The sequence below is a fragment of the Triticum aestivum genome, chromosome 2D (assembly GCF_018294505.1).
Source record: "Triticum aestivum cultivar Chinese Spring chromosome 2D, IWGSC CS RefSeq v2.1, whole genome shotgun sequence".
NCBI lineage: Eukaryota > Viridiplantae > Streptophyta > Magnoliopsida > Poales > Poaceae > Triticum > Triticum aestivum.
Genome location: NC_057799.1, coordinates 120,182,333 through 120,200,499, shown reverse-complemented (window position 1 = coordinate 120,200,499; position 18,167 = coordinate 120,182,333). Strand labels below are relative to the sequence as shown.

The 18,167-nt window shown below is 43.7% G+C and overlaps 2 protein-coding genes across 7 annotated transcripts; both read left to right on the top strand.

Moving 5' to 3' along the window:
- Positions 1–2,292: 2,292 nt before the first annotated feature.
- On the top strand, positions 2,293–11,247 carry LOC100049049 (folate synthesis bifunctional protein, mitochondrial). 5 transcript variants are annotated; one of them, XM_044475138.1, is made up of 17 exons: positions 2,293–2,589; positions 4,079–4,211; positions 4,299–4,370; positions 4,450–4,518; positions 4,603–4,674; positions 4,777–4,845; positions 4,920–4,991; positions 5,090–5,155; positions 5,234–5,299; positions 5,386–5,696; positions 5,892–6,175; positions 6,551–6,822; positions 6,904–7,039; positions 7,508–7,638; positions 7,806–7,962; positions 8,051–8,174; positions 9,567–11,247. In XM_044475138.1, exons 1-17 carry the CDS (start codon positions 2,358–2,360, stop codon positions 11,066–11,068), a joined length of 3,768 nt encoding a protein of 1,255 aa, XP_044331073.1. In that variant the 5' UTR covers positions 2,293–2,357; the 3' UTR covers positions 11,069–11,247. The 5 variants fall into 5 exon arrangements, with proteins under 5 accessions (XP_044331073.1, XP_044331071.1, XP_044331069.1 ...); XM_044475136.1 differs by lacking the exons at positions 2,293–2,589; positions 4,079–4,211; positions 4,299–4,370; ... (11 more) ...; positions 7,806–7,962; positions 8,051–8,174 and adding exons at positions 9,004–9,172; positions 9,270–9,469 and having other exon boundaries at positions 9,570–11,247; XM_044475134.1 differs by lacking the exons at positions 2,293–2,589; positions 4,079–4,211; positions 4,299–4,370; ... (11 more) ...; positions 7,806–7,962; positions 8,051–8,174 and adding exons at positions 9,004–9,172; positions 9,270–9,469.
- Positions 11,248–14,531: 3,284 nt separating this feature from the next.
- LOC123052071 (vacuolar protein sorting-associated protein 27) lies at positions 14,532–17,902 on the top strand. Of its 2 annotated transcripts, none has more exons than XM_044475139.1 (10): positions 14,532–14,800; positions 14,895–14,951; positions 15,046–15,116; positions 15,231–15,435; positions 15,504–15,628; positions 15,888–15,963; positions 16,087–16,146; positions 16,223–16,273; positions 16,747–16,825; positions 17,434–17,902. In XM_044475139.1, exons 1-10 carry the CDS (start codon positions 14,723–14,725, stop codon positions 17,523–17,525), a joined length of 894 nt encoding a protein of 297 aa, XP_044331074.1. In that variant the 5' UTR covers positions 14,532–14,722; the 3' UTR covers positions 17,526–17,902. The 2 variants fall into 2 exon arrangements, with proteins under 2 accessions (XP_044331074.1, XP_044331076.1); XM_044475141.1 differs by having other exon boundaries at positions 14,533–14,800; positions 15,507–15,628.
- Positions 17,903–18,167: the final 265 nt, after the last annotated feature.

The window sequence follows — 18,167 nt, the reverse complement described above, 5'->3', positions numbered from 1 at the left end:
CACGTTGCTGCCAAATTATACTCCACGTATGTCGGCCAGCAGAGTCGACAGTTACACGTTTGTTTAGTGCTACGTAATGTAACGACATGTCGCCCTCAGTGCGAGGCAACGGCGTCGGCGTGGCGATCGCGTTGGCACGATCGTCTGTCTGATCGTCGAGGACCATTGTTCAGCTACGCACGGACGACGAGGGCAACTGATGGATGCGACGAGAAGCCGTCCGTCTCAAGTCGAAAACAGCTCGCGAAAACGACGAGGTTATGGGCGCAGCGTACTAATGTTTTGTGACATGCTAATTGGACGGGTTTGGCCACCTGTTACGACGCCCGATGTCACGGAGACGCTGCGGTCAGCATGCCAATTATTCGCCTAACCGGATAGCACTAGACGCTACACACTTGGGCAGAAAAGGAGAATATATATCATGTAAAAGAAAGGCGAGGATAAAAAAATGTTGAAAAGGAAGAAAAGCGATGTTCAAGAAGGATGCTGCTTAATCATGCTCCATCATCATGGCATGGTGCAATCACGCTGAGAACAACATGCGCCTACTTTTAAGGAAAAGTCAGAGCAAACAGAGGTTCCATTCCATCCCCTGCAAAAGAAAAGAAAATGAATGAATTATTTAATTTCATGTGAAGTTTCCGCGTTATAAATAACTCGATAAACTTACTGCATCAAAATTAGTGCCTGTTCCTGAAGCATCTTTGGATCCCTTTGGCCCTCTTTCCAAGGAGAACAACAGGGAATTGGCTGTGGCCATGCTGGAACTGGTCAAAAAATGAAGGAGTGCTCAAGACTGAAGAGCGTACACACCGCGCACGCATGCGCGCGAGCGCCGGCAGTATCAGTAGGAGTATAATTGATTGCCAATCAGCAAAAGCGACCGCACGGACGGCAACGTTCCCGGCCGCATGGCATGGGAGCCACGACGCACAACACCACAAAAGAAGTGACCGCAACATCTTCCACTCACCTCTTCAACGTGTCATTGCGCATACATACACTTTCTCCCGCAAGGACACGCAAGAATATAAAACTTCTGAATCACACTCACTTTGCCCCCGATCTTTTTGTGGCATTGGTGCACTTTTGGTATGCGAATACAATGACTCACTCTTGTTTTCACTATTTCAACTTACCCAAAATTTTATATGTACGCAATAGATTTCATTTCGTTGGAAAGGCTAGAGCTCTCTATATCAATGAAAGATATATAAGCTTTGTGTATTCTTTTTATCTTTTGTGCAGAATCTTTGCCTATTCTCAAAAGGAAAAGAAGGCCAAAGCTATAGAAAGACACATCAAACATCTTCTTATTTCTTTTTTGATAAATGATATTTTCATCTAATCATTATATCAAACTAATACAACCGCTTGAACAATTTTCTTGGTTTCCTACAGGAGGCGATTAGAAGGCGGTGGTAATTCCCCTCCTTCAACCTCCGGCGCAACCATGGGTTCCCCTAGCCACCGTCGGCGATGTGACCACGGGAGGACGGGGGAACTCTGGATCTAAGTGTTCAGGCCTATGATGGAGGCAGGAATAGTTGTAGTTTTTTTTTCTCTAGTTGGCGGCGGCCAGACGACGGCGACGTCGACGGCTTGGAATAAATTCTCCCAACTCACTCCTCGTTCTGGTGGTGCTTTGTATTGTTGGGAGGCGTAAGTGATCCTTGTGGAGGCGACGCTCGACGGATGGCGGCGCTTCATCGTCGAGTAGGTCTTCCAGGCTCCGATCAACCTCGAATTCGTCCGGCGGAACGGAATCGACGGAGCTTTGGCGTAGATTTTTGCCGTCTCCTTGGAACGACGAGGTTAGGGCTTCTCGCGGAATTCTGGTGTCAAGTGCTTCGGATCGATTCAAAGGTTCACCGACGATAACTGCGGCTCCGGGATGCTGGTCTCTCAAGGCACATGCATGACGACTTCTCGACTGTCATCGACAAGGCCAGTCAGGTTTCGATAGGGGAGCGACGACGATGGTGCGGCATCGGCTCGTCCCGCTATAGTAGTGGTCGTCTCGTGGTCTAGGGATCTTAATGTAGTTTTTATTATATTTAGGATGCTTTGTACTTTTTGTAAACCTTTATAATCGATTCAAGTCATTTTCGCAAAAAGAAAATGGACACAACGGGCCTGTGCAGAAATCTTGCCTCAGTCCCAGAACGACGCTGCAAAAAGTGACACTGCTCGTGAAGGGATAATTAGTTTTTGCCTTTTCCGAGGGGTTTCTGAGCGTGCGAAGTGCACTTCTTAAAGCCCCTTCCCCTCCTCCCTGATTCTAGCTTGCTGACAAATACACAATCCACTGGGGAAAAGAAGGACATGTCAGCACTGAGAAAAAAGAAAAGGTGATGATATACCTTTTCCGGAGCATAAGTTATTGGGCGTTGCAGCGGTGCTGCTGTGTTCCCAGAGCCTCTGCCTGCCTGCAGACGGGTGCTGCAGTGACCAACGCAGCAGCCACGACCACGGCCACGACCAAGATGAGGGGGAGGAGAGGAGGAGCTGCGGCCATTGGAGCGGCGCTGCTGTTCTTGGCCGCCGCCTCACTGGGAGCTCATGCCAACACCGACTCAAACGATGGTAAGCGAGTCGTATTATTACTTCTGGTAGCCATTTCTCTGTTCTTTTGGTTTGATTTTACTTCGGAAAACCAAGAAACAATGCATTTCTTAGCTTGACTGAGTAGCAACGGATGGGGAAAATCTGTGTTCTTGGTTCCTCCTTCCCCCCTTGCTTTGGTCGGTTCACTTCAGTGCAGATAGGCTGCTTTTGGTACCCATTTCCTGGATTCCTGAAATTTTAGGTTTAGATGAGAGCAGGAAACCATTATGCCGAGAGGCTGCGTTTGGGCTCAGGAGGGAAAGCTGGAGATTCATGGACCCAACGGTCTCATTCGACCCTTCCTTGCTTTATTCTTTTGGTCAATTTGGAGCTCTGCTTTGTTCATTGGCATCCCATAAACATTTCCCTTCGTTGGTGTGTCAGTTAACCAACCCAGGAAAAGATGTTTGTTTAGCTCTTCGTTTCTTCCTGCTGCTGCTCTTTGGTCCTTTCTTGGTGGAAATTTTAGGGCCCTTGCAGTTTGGGATGAACAAATAGCAGAGTTTTCATCCGCAAAAATAAGAAAGAAAGAAGAAGCAGAGTTTTCAGAAGTTATATCCTAAATTATAATATTTTCCTAGTGGTGATGCTAAATTTGTGGCAAGTTCTCGATTTCTTGGTTTTATCCACCTAGATGTCTGACTTCAACAGAGAGTTTCTGAAAACTTCAGTTCATTTGTTCTTTTATGCCTGGTTTTGTGCGAGGTTGCAGACAGCTGCTCGTCCAAAAATAAAATAAAATTTGTTTGTGTGATTGCCAACAAACCCAGCTCTTGGTCCTATTAATATTTCATTTGGTTCCAGAATCAAACTAGTTTTGATGGACATTTGGTTACAGAATAATGGGGATACCTTGTTAGACATGACTACTTATTTGCAAAGTCAACTTCGAAATCGTTGATGGTACAGACAAGTTAAGTACAGTATTATTTTCCAATTTGGAAGTAAGACAAGTTAAGTATGATTCTGAAACGTCCTATATAAAACTATCAATGTTTACAAAATCTTTAATGACCAATTCCAGCATGCAGGAATGAACAAAATCATGCATAATATCACTATCCTTCACACTATTACGACATTAGCAAGACAAGTTTGGTATTATTTGGAAACCGTACTATATATAAAATTAATAATTGTTTACAAAATCTTTAGCGGCCAATTCCAACACTCAGGAATGAACTGAATCATACATAACATCACTATCCTTCACACTATTACAACATTAGCGATGGAATGAGTAACCACATTTCCAATCCCATTAGACGAGTTAAGTATTGGTTCTCTGTGCAGAAGGAAATGTTGCTACATTTGAACTAAACAATAATTTCCTTTTGCTTTTTTTTTGTGTTGAAAAATACTTTCCTCGCGAAGACAAAAGTAAGAACAAAACATCGTTAGTCATTTACCTGAAATATCGATCCATTAGCATTACTGATTCTCCCAAAATTTGCATTTGCCTATGCAGTGACAGCCCTCAATGTCTTCTATACAACAATGAACCACCCACCCCAGCTGAAAAACTGGGTGTCACAAAATGGAGATCCCTGCGGGCAGTCATGGCAGGGGATCACTTGCTCGGGTTCCAGAGTGACAGCAATGTGAGCTGAGCTTCAGATGTGGTGTTTTTGCAAGTCACAACTACTTATCCTTCTTATCTGATATTTATTTATCCTAATACCTGACAGAAACTTACCAGGCATGAGTCTTAACGGGACTTTGGGCTACAATATGAACCTACTGACTGCACTAGTTCAGCTGTTAGTGAGATCTCTCTCGTCCCAAACATCAAATCTCTCTCATCCCAAACAGGTTTTGATCTAGTTCAGTTCTGTGCAGTGATATGAGCAATAATAATCTTGGAGGCAGTGACATTCCCTATAATCTTCCTCCAAATCTTGAGAAATTGTTAGTACTTCTATGCGTAACTCAAGCTTCTCTTATCTATATGCGGAACAATCTTTTAGTTCTTACAGAGAACTTGATCTGCAGAAATCTTGCTGGAAATCACTTCACTGGAACCACACCATACTCTATTTCCCAAATGGTCGCACTTAAGGATTTGTAAGTTACTTATCTCCTATAAGTCGATGTATCGGCTGACTTTCTTTATCATTTTTTTTTCTGGTATGATCTGACCAAATTATTTTGATGTCGTCGTTGCAGAAATCTTGCTCACAATCAGCTCTCAACCATTAGTGACATGTTTAACCAGCTCACCAACCTAACAACAATGTGAGTGATTTTCTGTTTGAGCAGTAAGCTCTCAAGCTAGTGGAAAAACTGAACCATTAATTCATTTCACTCAGGGATATCTCATTCAACACATTTTCTGGTAATATTCCACAAAGCTTCAACTCTATAACAAGTTTGAAAACACTGTGAGTACATTGTTTTTGTATGTTTCTGCATCAATTTGTTTCACCAACAAGAATAAAGTCCATATATTGATTACAAATGTAATATCTCCTCTTGCCAGTTATCTGCAGAACAACCAATTCAGTGGTACGATAGATGTCCTTGCCAATCTTCCTCTCACTGACCTGTGAGTTGATATACCCACAACCTTCTCTAATTCACGGTTGAATCGTCTTATAAATGCAACATTTGATCATTCTTGCAGAAATGTCGCGAACAACCAATTCACCGGCTGGGTCCCTGATAAGCTAAAGAAAATAAGCAGTCTACAGTAAGCATTTTTACTACAACTGTCATTGTTTGGCTGATATAAGCATGTAGAATGGAATCACAGTTAGTCCTCCACTCCTTTCGTAGGACAACTGGAAACTCATTTAGCAATGGTCCTGCACCACCACCCCCACCAGCTACAAATCCAACGCCAACGCCAACGCCAATGCCTCAACGTCCTGCTCTTCCAAGTAGTAATGACAACAATGGCCCATCCGGCAATGGCAGCAAACACTCCAAACTACAAGGTGGTGCAATAGCAGGAATTGTTATATGTTTGCTGGTTCTTGGTGCAATGTTTGCATTCTTTGTGATCAATAGGAAATCTTGGAAGTTGTCACGAGGACGAGACCCCGAACAGAAGGAACCTCTCAGTCCCCTTGCATCAGGATTTAAACGTAAGCATCATTGCCTCTGAGTGGTACATGTTCATCTTACTACAGTTCTTCTGCCCAGGAATAAATTTATTCGGTATCCTTTTCCAATGAACTGTGTATTTCCTTACTTATTTAGACATAATTTCCATTTTGTAAATATGAGTAAATTGTACATGCTGCTCTTCTGTCTTGAAGTAAAATAAAAATACTTTTCAGAGATGAAGTCCATCAAGATCATCTCAACTACTGGCAAGGATCAATTTCAGAAGACTGTTTCAATGAGCTTAAAACCTCCAACAAAAATTGACTTGCACAAGTCCTTCGATGAAAATGATCTCACAACCAAGTCTGTTACAAGGAAGATAAGTTTGTCTTCCATCAAAATACCTGCATACACAGTTGCAGACCTGCAGATAGCAACAGGAAGCTTCAGTGCTGACCATTTCATCAGTGAGGGATCATTTGGACGTGTTTTCAGAGCACAATTCAACGATCAGAAGGTGCTTCCCCAATTACTTGATATGCATTATTTCCCGGATTAAACATATCATTCATACCATCATACATATCATTCATATCTTTTCCTACTATAAACATCTACAGCACCGGGATTTTATCCGCCATAAACTTTTTTCATCAAATTATACCTGCTTCAAAATGTGTCCATGTATGGGAATTCAAAATGTGTTCATCAAATTAAACGAAAGTTTGTTGTATGCATGGGAGTACCTAATCTATGCTTGTATCATTGCAAAATGCTGTTGTCTGATTTTATGGTGCTAATTGGGTTCAGCAATCTCATTTCATTAACCATGACTTGATGTTGAATAAAGTCCCCTTGCTATTGCATTCTCATCATCTTCCGGTATTTTCAGGTCCTGGCTGTAAAGAAAATCAACTTTTCTGCATTCCCAGGCTATCCTTCTGATTTGTTCATTGAGTTGGTTGCAAATATTTCAAGGCTAAATCATCCAAACCTTGCTGAGCTAGTTGGCTACTGTGCAGAGCATGGGCAGTGCTTGTTGGTATATGAATTCTATCAAAATGGTTCTTTGTGTGACTTGCTTAACCTAGTGGATGATCAAAGCAAACCGCTGTCCTGGAGTAGCCGTGTAAAGATTGCTCTTGGATCTGCAAGGGCATTAGAGTAAGTGAAACAGGCCTGTTAACCCTTCGTGTTAATCTAGAAATAAAATTCATGTCAGTGACAATCGTGGGAATTCTGCAGATACCTACATGAAACATGTTCGCCATCTGTGATCCACAAGAATTTCAAGTCATCAAACATTTTACTGGATAATGAGCTGAACCCCCACCTTTCGGATTCTGGTTATGGAGATCTTATTCCTAACCAGGAATTCCAGGTAATGTCGTGCACTATATCCTCAGACTTCCTGACAACCTATCAAGAATATCACACAATTTAATGTTAATCATCAAAGAAAATGCTAGGATTATTTGCCATTTTGCAGCTGAAATGCTGCATATTATCATTTTGTTTATGTCATTATCCATAATTAAGTACTCCCTCTGTAAGGAAATATAAGAGCGTTTAGATCACTACTTTAGTGATCTAAATGCTCTTATATTTCTTTACGGAGGGAGTATTTGACATAGCATGATGCTAATTTAATATGGATACTAGTGGAGCAAACATGAGTTGCTGTTCAACTATTACCTGTTAGTTGGATGCAAGGCTAGATAGTATCTGATCGAACAAGTGAGATGATACTGAGTTTGGTGTTCTGCATATTTCGCAATGCAAATGCTAATGATCATAATTTAGGGACAAACATTTCTGCCAATGATTACTTACATGGCATCAATTCCAGGAATCCGAAGAAAACTCAGGATATAGGGCACCTGAGGTAGCCATGTCTGGCCAATACTCACTGAAGAGCGATGTATATAGCTTCGGAGTAGTCATGTTAGAGCTCCTCACTGGCCGCAAACCTTTTGACAGGTACGCACCACAATCAAATACTACTGCAGTATCCATCACCTTTTCCTGAAATTGTTTCTGAACTCCCCAAGAAATATTCAGGCAACTCCCTGTGAGCTGTAATAAGAACATGTATTCCTGTGAAGTCTACTGAACCTCCACTTGCTGTCTGAAATGAATCACTGCAGGTCCCGGCCACGGTCCGAGCAGTCGCTGGTCCGATGGGCCGCCCCGCAGCTGCACGACATCGACGCGCTGGACCAGATGGTCGATCCGGCGCTCCAGGGGCTGTACCATTCCAAGTCCCTGTCCCGCTTCGCCGACGCGATAGCCCTTTGTGTGCAGGTGCATTCCATAACGCCTCCTCTTGCAGTTCTGCTGCGTTTTTTAATTTTTTGTCACGCTGCTGACGCTTGTCCTGAAACCTGAGCAGGCCGAGCCAGAGTTCCGGCCACCGATGTCCGAGGTCGTCCAGTCATTGGTCCGTCTCGTGCAGCGGGCGAACATGACAAGGATGTCCAGCAGCGAGAGCTACACCCGGCGCGACCGCGAATCCGGTGACTGCGCGGTATAAGCGTCACACTGTTGTACATAGGCCTGAAAGTATCCAGAGCAGAGAACTTTTGGTGGGTAGTAACAGTTGTACAAATTTACAGTTTTGTTGCGGAGTCTTAGGGTTTATTCTTGTTCATCCATCCCAGCAGCACCGAGTAGATGCTGTCCGCCGTAGCTGTGTAGTACTAGTAATCCAGTGACAGTTTTCTGCCGCGTTATGGTTCTTCTTTGAAAGAAAAATTCCTTGTGCAATTGGGATGGTGAGAGTAAAAATCCCCCCCCCCCCCTTATTTTGTTACGAATGTGTCTTTGTATCATTCTGACGGCCACAATATCAGCTTGTAACACCTCGATCCGTAGACGCAAGGGCGCGATCAGAATTCAGAAACCAGGAGCGATAATGTGATCGAACAGCGAAATGAAACCGCTAGTCTCCTCATAAAAAATAAATAAAAAAAATGAACCTCTAGCGAAATCAACCAGCATCATCCGCTTGATGCAAAGGACGCCTGAGAAACTGGGGAGAAGAACATATCTGCATACCATGATTGGTTACTGACAACCACCGGCCACCGCGGCTAAGTCGCGACGAAGTGGCGGGCGCCATGCGCACACGCCGCCGGCCGAGGGAAGGAGAGAGCTCGCGTTTCGTTCGCCACGATCTGTTCTGTTGGCGCACGCTCCTCGGAGAAGAGAGACGCCGATCATGTGTGCGTGTGTGTGGGCTCAGCGGTCGCCCAGCTCGTCTGTGCCCTTGGTATGGGCTATTGGGCTGTCGCTTGCACTGTACGTAACAAGCCCAGCAGCGCTCCCGGTAGGTAGGTTAGTGTAGGGTAGCCGATGATGACGCCCATAGGCATGGAGTAAACAATCCGAACCCAGCAAAGCAGCATCCCCCCGCCGCCGAAGGCGCGGCGCAGCATCCTCTCTCCCCCCGCCGAGCGACCGACGGTACCACCAACCTCCGCCGTCAGCCTAGGCTCGAAGAACCGGTACGCTTGTGCGTGTCTCTCTCTCTCTCCGACTTCCGCTACGCCGCAGATTTAGTTTAGCTCCAAAGTATAGCAGATTTCGCTGCAACTGACGCCGCCGAGCAGATTCACTCCGCAGGGCATCGACCACGGGGATCCCCCCGCACGGCAGGGAAGAAGTTGATGTGAAAGAGAATCTAATCAGCAGGGCTAGTCCTGGCTCGCATGCTCCAACATGCTCCATGCTAAGGAGACACTGAGGAAGATGTACTCAGTCGCCAAGGGCTACTACTGCGGGGGGCTAGCCGCTCCCAATCCTTTTCCAGGTAGCGTTCCTTCCAAGCTAGAATCTGTTCCCCAGCCCCTCTGCATTCCAAATTCAAAGGCAGTTCTAACTCGTTTGGTCTTATCTTAATATAACAGCAGCATGGGATCTTAGGCATTCTCTCAATCCCTCAAGGAAAGCGCCGGGTTTTGTTAACCCATGCAGGGCCCGTTCATATGCGCACATCGCGGAAAGCTCTGCCGGCCAAGAGATTGTGATTGCTCTTGGAAGCAATGTGGGGGACAGGATCAGTTCGTTCGACAGGGCGCTGCGGCTGATGAAAGACTCGGGCATAAAGATCACCAGGCACGCCTGTCTGTACGAGACCGCCCCCGAGTATGTGACCGACCAGCCGCGGTTCCTCAACTCCGCTGTTCGGGGCACGACCAAGCTGGGGCCTCATGATTTGCTCAAGAAGCTGAAGGAGATCGAGAGGGATATAGGCCGGACCGCGGGGATAAGGTACGGCCCAAGGCCGATCGATCTCGATATTCTCCTGTATGGCGACTCCCAGATCAGTACCGAGACCCTGACTGTGCCACATGAGCGCATCCATGAGAGACAATTCGTTTTAGCGCCTCTTGTTGACCTTCTGGGGTCCTCGGCTGACGATCATATGGAGAAAAGCTGGCACTCCCTCTCGAAGTGCAGCGGTGGGTTCTTTGATGTGTGGAACGAGCTTGGTGGTGAATCTTTAATTGGGACACAAGGTATCAAGAGGGTTATGGCTGTTGGAAATCGTCTGTTGGATTGGAGTGAGAGGACCCTTATCATGGGGGTGCTTAACTTGACGCCGGACAGCTTTAGTGACGGAGGTAAGTTCCAAGAAGTGGAGGCTGCTATTGCTCAGGCCAAGTTGTTGATATCAGAAGGCGCAGACATAATTGATATTGGTGCTCAATCCACCAGGCCCTCTGCAACAAGACTATCTGCAAATGAAGAACTTGAGAGGCTGGTCCCTGTTCTGGATGCAATCGTCAAAATCCCTGAGATGGAAGGGAAGCTGATCTCAGTAGACACATTCTACGGACAAGTCGCTGCTGAAGCTGTAAAGAGAGGAGCCACCATGATCAATGATGTATCTGGTGGACAGCTTGACCCAAGTATTCTTGAAGTTGTAGCTGAACTTGGAGTTCCATATGTTACCATGCACATGAGAGGTGATCCATCAACTATGCAGAGTGAACAGAATTTACAGTATGATGATGTCTGCAAAGAAGTTGCTTCCGAGTTATACACACGGTTAAGAGAAGCTGAGCTGTCTGGAATTCCTTTGTGGAGGATAGTTCTTGATCCCGGCATTGGGTTTTCCAAGAAATCCAGACATAATCTTGAAATAATCAACGGCTTGAGATCCATTAGAGAAGAGATGGGTAAAGTGAGTTTAGGTGCTTCACATGTGCCAGTATTACTTGGACTCTCAAGGAAAAGATTCTTAGGTGAAATATGCAACCGTGCCGATCCAGTTGAGAGAGATGCCGCTACTGTTGCTGCTAATGCAGCTGGGATTATGAATGGTGCTAATATATTAAGGGTCCATAATGTTCGTTGTGGCGTGGATACTGCAAAGGTCTCTGATGCATTGCGCATGGTCAAATGAAAAAGTGCACCGCCAGAAAAGAATTGAGACCAGTCTCCAGTTTTGTACAAGAGAATGGTGATGTAGATTTGTAGAGTAGTTACTGTCACATCATTGGCTTCTCAGTTCATACCTCATACCATATCGGGTGTATGATCACTTAATAAAGCAATGAAAGCTTGTGTATAACTTTTGCCATAGACCAAAGATGTACATTTTCTTGCGCCGGCTCCTTCCTAAAATCTTCAAGGAAGCAAAGGTAAACTCTCAACTCAGATCATCCAGAGAGTAACCAAGAAAAAAATGTTTTAAAGGCTGCTACTAAGTTTTCTGCATAATTTCTTATGCAACACTATCAACAACAACAACAAAGCCTGTAGTCTGAAACAAGTTGGGTAGGCTTAGAAGTGAAACCCATAAGATCTCGCGACCAACTCATGGCCTGTCCATGGCTAGTTCTTTGGTGATACTCCAGTCCTTCAGTTCTCTCTTTACGGACTCCTCCCATGTCAAGTTCGGTCTACGCCGACCTCTCTTGACATTATCAGCACGCTTTAGCCGTCCGCTATGCACTGGAGCTTCTGGAGGCCTGCGCTGAATATGCCCAAACCATCTCAGACGATGTTGGACAAGCTTGTCTTCAATCGGTGCTACCCCAACTCTTATCTCGTATATCATCATTTCAGACTCGGTCCTTCCTTGTGTGGCCACACATCCATCTCAACATGCGCACCTCCGCCACACCTAACCATTGAACATGTTGCCTTTTAGTCGGCCAACACTCAGCGCCATACAACACTGCGGGTTGAATCGCCGTCCTATAGAACTTGCCTTTTAGCTTTTGCGGCACTCTCTTGTCACAGAGAATGCCAGTAGCTTGGCACCACTTCATCCATCCGGCTTTGATTCTATGGTTCACATCTTCATCAATATTCCCATCCTTCTGCAGCATTGACCCCAAAGGTGTCCTTTGCAGGCACCACCTGCCCATCAAGGCTAACCTCCTCCTTCTTATGCAACACTATCATATAATTTATTTTAATTCAACAAATCCCAATGGATTTTGTCATTTTTGGAATTTCAAGTTGTTTCAGTTCCTTTTTTTGCACCTTTAGACTGTTATTAGTTCACATGTTATGCAAATTTTATTCCAGCTTGCTTTTCCGTGACACTTCTCTTTGTGACTCCTTATTTTTGTTTTGATCTTGTTGTACCAGATGAGGAAACTCATGCATTACAAGTGCCGTATGATATTACGGGGCTTGAAGGGCCGGTCTGTGATCTATTTTTTCCGAGGGTTTAATATTGAGACCTTCTGTGATATACTTTGCCTGAAATTGTCTACTCGAGGGCATCATTTGTTGCTACAGAGTTGATTTCCATCTTTCATGCATTTTTCTGGGTTTTATCAAACTTTTTGTGACTCCTTATATGTGTTTTGATCTTGTTGTACCCGATGAAGAAACGTATGCATTGCAAGTGCCGTATGACATTACTAGGCCCCAAAGCTTGGTCTATGATCTAACCAGTTTTCTGAGGGTTTTATTATAGATGTGAGGCCTCTATAATGCACTTTGTTTGGAATTCTCCAGTTGAGAGCATATTGTTGCTACAGAGTACGTTGGCATCTCTAGCTTTTGGAGGTTTTTGATGAACTTCTCGTTGTGACTCATTATTTGTGTTTTGATCTTGTTGTACCCAATGATGAAACTCATGCATTGCAAGTGCCGTATGACATTACTAGGCTTCAAGGCTTGGTCTATGATCTAATCAGTTTTCTGAGGGTTTATTGTGTGTTTGTGAGACATTTGTAATGTACTCTGCTTGGAATTGTCTACTTGAGAAAATCATTTGCTGTTACAGAGTTGATTTCCATTTCTAATGCAGATTTGGATTTTAAATCCCAACCAATTCCTAGCATGTTTTTGAAAGAATATAGCGGAGGCTTCTAAAAATAGTTCTGGTTGGTTTATGCTCCAATGAGGAAACTTATGCATTGCAAGTGCCATATGACATTACTAGACCTCAAGGCTTGGTCTATGATCTATCCAGCTTTCTGAGGGTTTTATTTTCTAGATGCAAGACCTCTTTACTGCTTTTCGCATGGAATTTTCTACTTGAAAGCATCATCTGTTTCTACACAATTGTTTTCCACCTTGACATTTTTAGTTTTAAATCTTAACTGCTTCCTAATAATTAAAAAGTTTACCTGTGATTCGCTTCTTGTGCATTTTTGTTCCTCCTGTGTCCACTGATGAAACCTTAAGAACTGCGTGCTGGATCATTATACCGCCATAGAACATGGCTTGTCCATGATATCACTGCAGGTTTGGCAAGGGCTTGCCCCTTTTATACTACTGGGCACTTGTTAGCATATTTTGTACAGATTTGTTGTGTAAATTGAAGCTATTCCAGCTTGCCGTCAATCCTGTTCTACTCAATGAGGAAATTCATGCATCGCAAGTGCCGTATGACATACCCTCAAGGCTTGGTCTTTGTTTTAATATTGTTTAAATGCATGACCTTTTTTATGTTTTTTTTGTTGGAAATGTCTACTTGGGATCGTCATTTGTTCCTACAGAATTGACTTCCACCTTTCGTACAGATTTCGCTTTTGAATATCCATAGGTGGCTTCTTGTGCATTTCTGTTCCTGCCATGCTCACCGATGAAACCTTATGAACTGCCAGTGCCTGATGGTTACAGTCATGTCAATTGTATTGATGCAGGATTTTAAAACCGACCAGTTTTCTACCGGCTTTTAAGGATCTCCATGTGTGGCTCCTGTGCCATTTTTATCCCTGGCCACTGCTGAAATCGCAAGTAACTGCAAGTGTGGGATGATCATTGATAAAGGAAGCCCAATCAGTGATTCAAGTCGAGTTTTCGAGGAATTGTCTTCTCTAGATGTTCCCTGTCAAATGATTATATACCTGCCACAAGGACTCTTATTCTTGACACCCTGTTCTGTGCCATGTGTATTTTTCCCTGGAGTTGTTCATAAGGTGCAATGACACAATGTGCTTGATTTGCTAACAAGCTTTGTTTTCCTTCCATCATCTAAATAGTTGAATGTGGAAAAGTCAGAAGGAAATTTGAAAATCGTCAACCAAAGTTCTCATGATTCCTACTGTATTTTTTTCGACTTTGGAAGCTGCTAATAATCCCTGACTCCTGAAGCTCTCACACAACAGTTCGACTGATTGGTTTGTTCCTAAATAAAGAAGCTGCTGGAATTCGAGAAAGCTTCTAAGCAAAAATGACAGTCTTGATATCTTCTGCCGTTGACAACTGGCCTTGTAAAAACACTATCTGTACAAGAACTTAAAAATCATGTGGAATGTTGTCAAATGTTAAATATCAGTTCATGTTCTGAAATTATGTGCTTTATCGTCGGTTGACTAATGACTTGTTGCTCTGGAGCAACTCGGAGCAAGAGTCAGAGGAGAACACGAGAGGCGGGATCTTGACCGTACATAGACCATCGATCGACGGCCCAAAACCGCCCAGCACTCCGTTCCCCCTTTCGTTCTCGCATCTGGGATCGAGTAGACAATAATCGTCTCGCCGTCGTCGACTCCCAATTACCACCTCGCCCCAAATCGTCTTCGGTTCAGATCGGCGTCCCAGATCGTCGGAGCATCAGGTTCGCGGCGAGCCGACGGCGGCGAAGATTATGGAGACGCCGCCGCCGTTCCAGGAGTCGGCCCACTGCGACGTCTGCCGATGCACCTTCTCCACTTTCCGCCGCCGCGTACGCATCCTCTCGGCCTCTCCCTCCCCCTTCCCGTCCTTGTAGAGATTCTTTTAGTTTTGGCTGATCTCTGACTGATTTGACGCTCTCGCAGCACCACTGCCGCAGCTGCGGGAGGACGCTCTGCCACGAGCACTCTTCGTACCACATGGTAGGGAACCTCAAAACTGAGCAAGTTCGTGAGTGTAGGGAGTCAAGGGTTCCCAAGCTTGCTTGATTAAACTCTTTGCTCTAATTGGTTCCAGGCCCTGCCGCAGTACGGGATATACACGGACGCCAGGGTCTGCTATGAGTGCTTCAACAAATCATCATCCAGGTAGCTTAGCTCACTCGGTTGCTAGAATCTGATGAATCTGATTGTGCAAACACTGATTATATTTGGTCTGGACATAAACTGAATTTTTGGCTATCTTCATGTGCGATGTTGCAGACGCGGGGGTGTTGATAATGCGAGTTCTGCCGGGAGCGTTTCGGGTGCTGCGGACTCCTTTTCAGGGCTAAATTTGGATAAAGATGATGATTCGTTACCCACGAAAAGTTCGGCAGTTCAGAGTCCAGCTGCCGTTATCGAGTGCAAATGCGGGATGCCTTTGTGCATATGCGAGGCACCAAAACCAGAACCTGCGCCTGTAAAGGTTGACGGTGATCCGATCCATTTAATTGATTGTTGTAGGTATATATTAACATAATTATTCTTATGTAGCAGACTATCAGTGCCGCTTCGTCAGCTGCGCAATCAAACCCAAAGCCTAAAAAACCTTCTAGCAGCCAGCAGTCATCTGAATCAAGCTCGAAGAAGGCTTCGGCTACTTCCAGCAGCAACTCAAGGTTCGGCAGACTTGTCATGTTCTGGCATTGTTAAGAGGAATTCTAACTTATTGTTATATATGTCTCTCGTAATCTTCGTAGTATGCTTTTGCACTATGTGATCGACTTTGTTTGGCAAGATCTATTGCATATTTTGGTCATTATCTTAATGCCAGGACCTATACATTCTTTGTAATAGGAAGATTACATATGTGCATTAGGCATAAACATTTGGCCTGTAGCTTACCTTCTCATCTCTGTGTCCTGATTGTTATTCCAGCTCATTCTTAAATCTTGGCCTGATGAGCAACGATAGCAATGATAAGACTCCGTCTGACTATGAAGTTACTGGAGAGGTAAGCTTAGAGACAGCTCAATAGTGTTTCTTTTCTATTTCTCCATTCAACCCATCAGGTACATGCGATATCCTGGGAATCTAGGAGTTTTCTGTTAAAAATCCAGTCTTCATTCCTTTTTAGGGACTGAGAGAAGCGATTAAGGGTGGGGATATTAAAGCTGTGAAGAAACTTCTTAGCCAGGTACTGTTTCTATCTTTTCTCTCGTTTTATTTTTATCTACTCGACTTGATTTTTACAATTACATTACATTGTGCAGGGAGTAGATTCTAACTACTGCGACAAGCAAGGATTTACTTTGCTACATTTGGTATGTGGTTTTTTACGAATTCCCTCGTGGTCAACTTATATTTGCACATCATTGTACCATTTTGTGTACACATTTGCTTATAAATGTTTGGTCCTACAAGGGCAACAACATTTGTGATGTAAAGTACACAGCACACCCATGCATCTGAATGATATAAAACACGTGTGCACTAATACTGAAATGATATGTATCTGCTGATAAATTAAATATCCAAAGATACACTTGACCAGATTACTTTGTCTTCTCTGAAACTGTTGCTTCTGTATGTGCGAAATGCAGATGATGATATATTTTTTCCTACAATTAAGAACCACTTTGCACGCAAACATGATTACTTTTCCTGTTCATTTTTTAAATAACTTAGTGGTGCACATGCTTTATTGTGCTACAGAAGATTGTTGTGTTTGCACATACATATAGAAATGAGCAAATCACCATCTACTGAACATCTATCTGCCTATGGAAAATTGCAGGCTGCGCTATTTAACCAGACTGAGATTGCTCTTATTCTCATGGATAGCGGAGCAAATATTCAACGCAAAAATGGGCAAGGTTGGTTGTTTTTACTATCTTAAGACAGTTTTATCATTGAATGGATGGCATATATTGCTCAAATACTTTACATCATTGAGTTCCTGAAGTTGATTTATAATCTTCTTAAGCACAAAAGTTTCTTTCATCAACATGTTCCTATCCGATCTACCAATCCACTCAGTTAATGTTGATACTGTCGAATTTTCTTTGCACACATATTCGTGCAGTTCAAACCAAAATACGAGCTACCATGGACAAAAGGAAAAGGTTAATTGGATTGCAAGGCTCCTTGGTGACTTTGATGTTGTTTTTTATGCTTTTGTATTCTCTCAACTAGTACTATATAAGTTGTGACAGAATAAAAGCCTATCTCTACTGGCTTTTCCAGACAGCCTTGCAAAGTTAGCTGGAAAGAACCTAGCTAACAGCATATATGCAACGTTTTAGCTTTTAGCTTGTAGATAGAAGCAGATAAGCTAAAATACTATATACATCCACACTTGATATACAATACTGTAGAATGATTGCTCTAGATTACTTCGTTCTGAATGCTACTTTTAATCATCAATAGTGCTGTGCTAAAAAAAGTGATGGGATTGATAAACCTTGATGAACTTTTTGAGCAGGGGAAACTCCTTTGGATTGTGCCCCACCCATGCTGCAGTACAAAATGCGGCAGAGGGTGGAAGAGCTTGCTGCGTCACAGAGACCTGTATGAGGGAGATGGTCTCTGTCTGGGCCTTTCTGCTGGCTCCCCCTATTTAGACGTGCCGAAGACGGTTATCCGCTCCTGAGTGATTGCAAATAAACCGCTTGAGGGGGTTCGGTGATTCATTTCGGTAATCACAACATCATCATGTATTCCCCGCAAAAAAAAATAAAAAATCATGTATTAATGCTGGAATCTCACAGGGGGTGGTCTTTTGGTCCTGAATAAGTTATTCTGCCCAATCTTGACAATTTCTTCTTGTATTTATGTTTCGACGTCATGACTTCTTCCCCAGATCCATTGTATACTACTAATACTACTCCCTAGTGCCCATGTTGAAAAGTAAATGACGTTTCTGGCATTATTGATATGTTGCCAAACACAAAGTTTTAGCCAATATTTCCTTTTGCGAGATGGTACTTTGCTTGTGAACGCGAGGAAGCGTATAATATTACGGGGGAATTTGTATTGCTATATGAAAAGCTGGTGATATTTTGGTAGTAGTACATTGTTTCACATGTGTGATTGAAATGGTTTTTGCTTAGAGGTGGCTGAGTCGTATTTGTTTTGCATTATACTACTACTAGCTGCATGGATTAGAAGGGTGTATTATTCTTTCACGCGCTGTCCATGTCACCTCGCACCCCCTGG

What these genes read in the sequence shown, in the direction of transcription:
- LOC100049049 (XM_044475138.1), top strand. Translation starts at nt 2,358, where the DNA reads ATGATATACCTTTTCCGGAGCATAAGTTATTGGGCGTTGCAGCGGTGC. An exon ending in ATGGTCGCACTTAAGGATTT is followed by an intron (nt 4,675 to 4,776) that starts GTAAGTTACTTA and finishes TCGTCGTTGCAG; the next exon opens with AAATCTTGCTCACAATCAGC. An exon ending in CGATAGCCCTTTGTGTGCAG is followed by an intron (nt 7,963 to 8,050) that starts GTGCATTCCATA and finishes AAACCTGAGCAG; the next exon opens with GCCGAGCCAGAGTTCCGGCC.
- LOC123052071 (XM_044475139.1), top strand. Translation starts at nt 14,723, where the DNA reads ATGGAGACGCCGCCGCCGTTCCAGGAGTCGGCCCACTGCGACGTCTGC. An exon ending in TCTCCACTTTCCGCCGCCGC is followed by an intron (nt 14,801 to 14,894) that starts GTACGCATCCTC and finishes ACGCTCTCGCAG; the next exon opens with CACCACTGCCGCAGCTGCGG. An exon ending in TGAAGAAACTTCTTAGCCAG is followed by an intron (nt 16,147 to 16,222) that starts GTACTGTTTCTA and finishes TACATTGTGCAG; the next exon opens with GGAGTAGATTCTAACTACTG.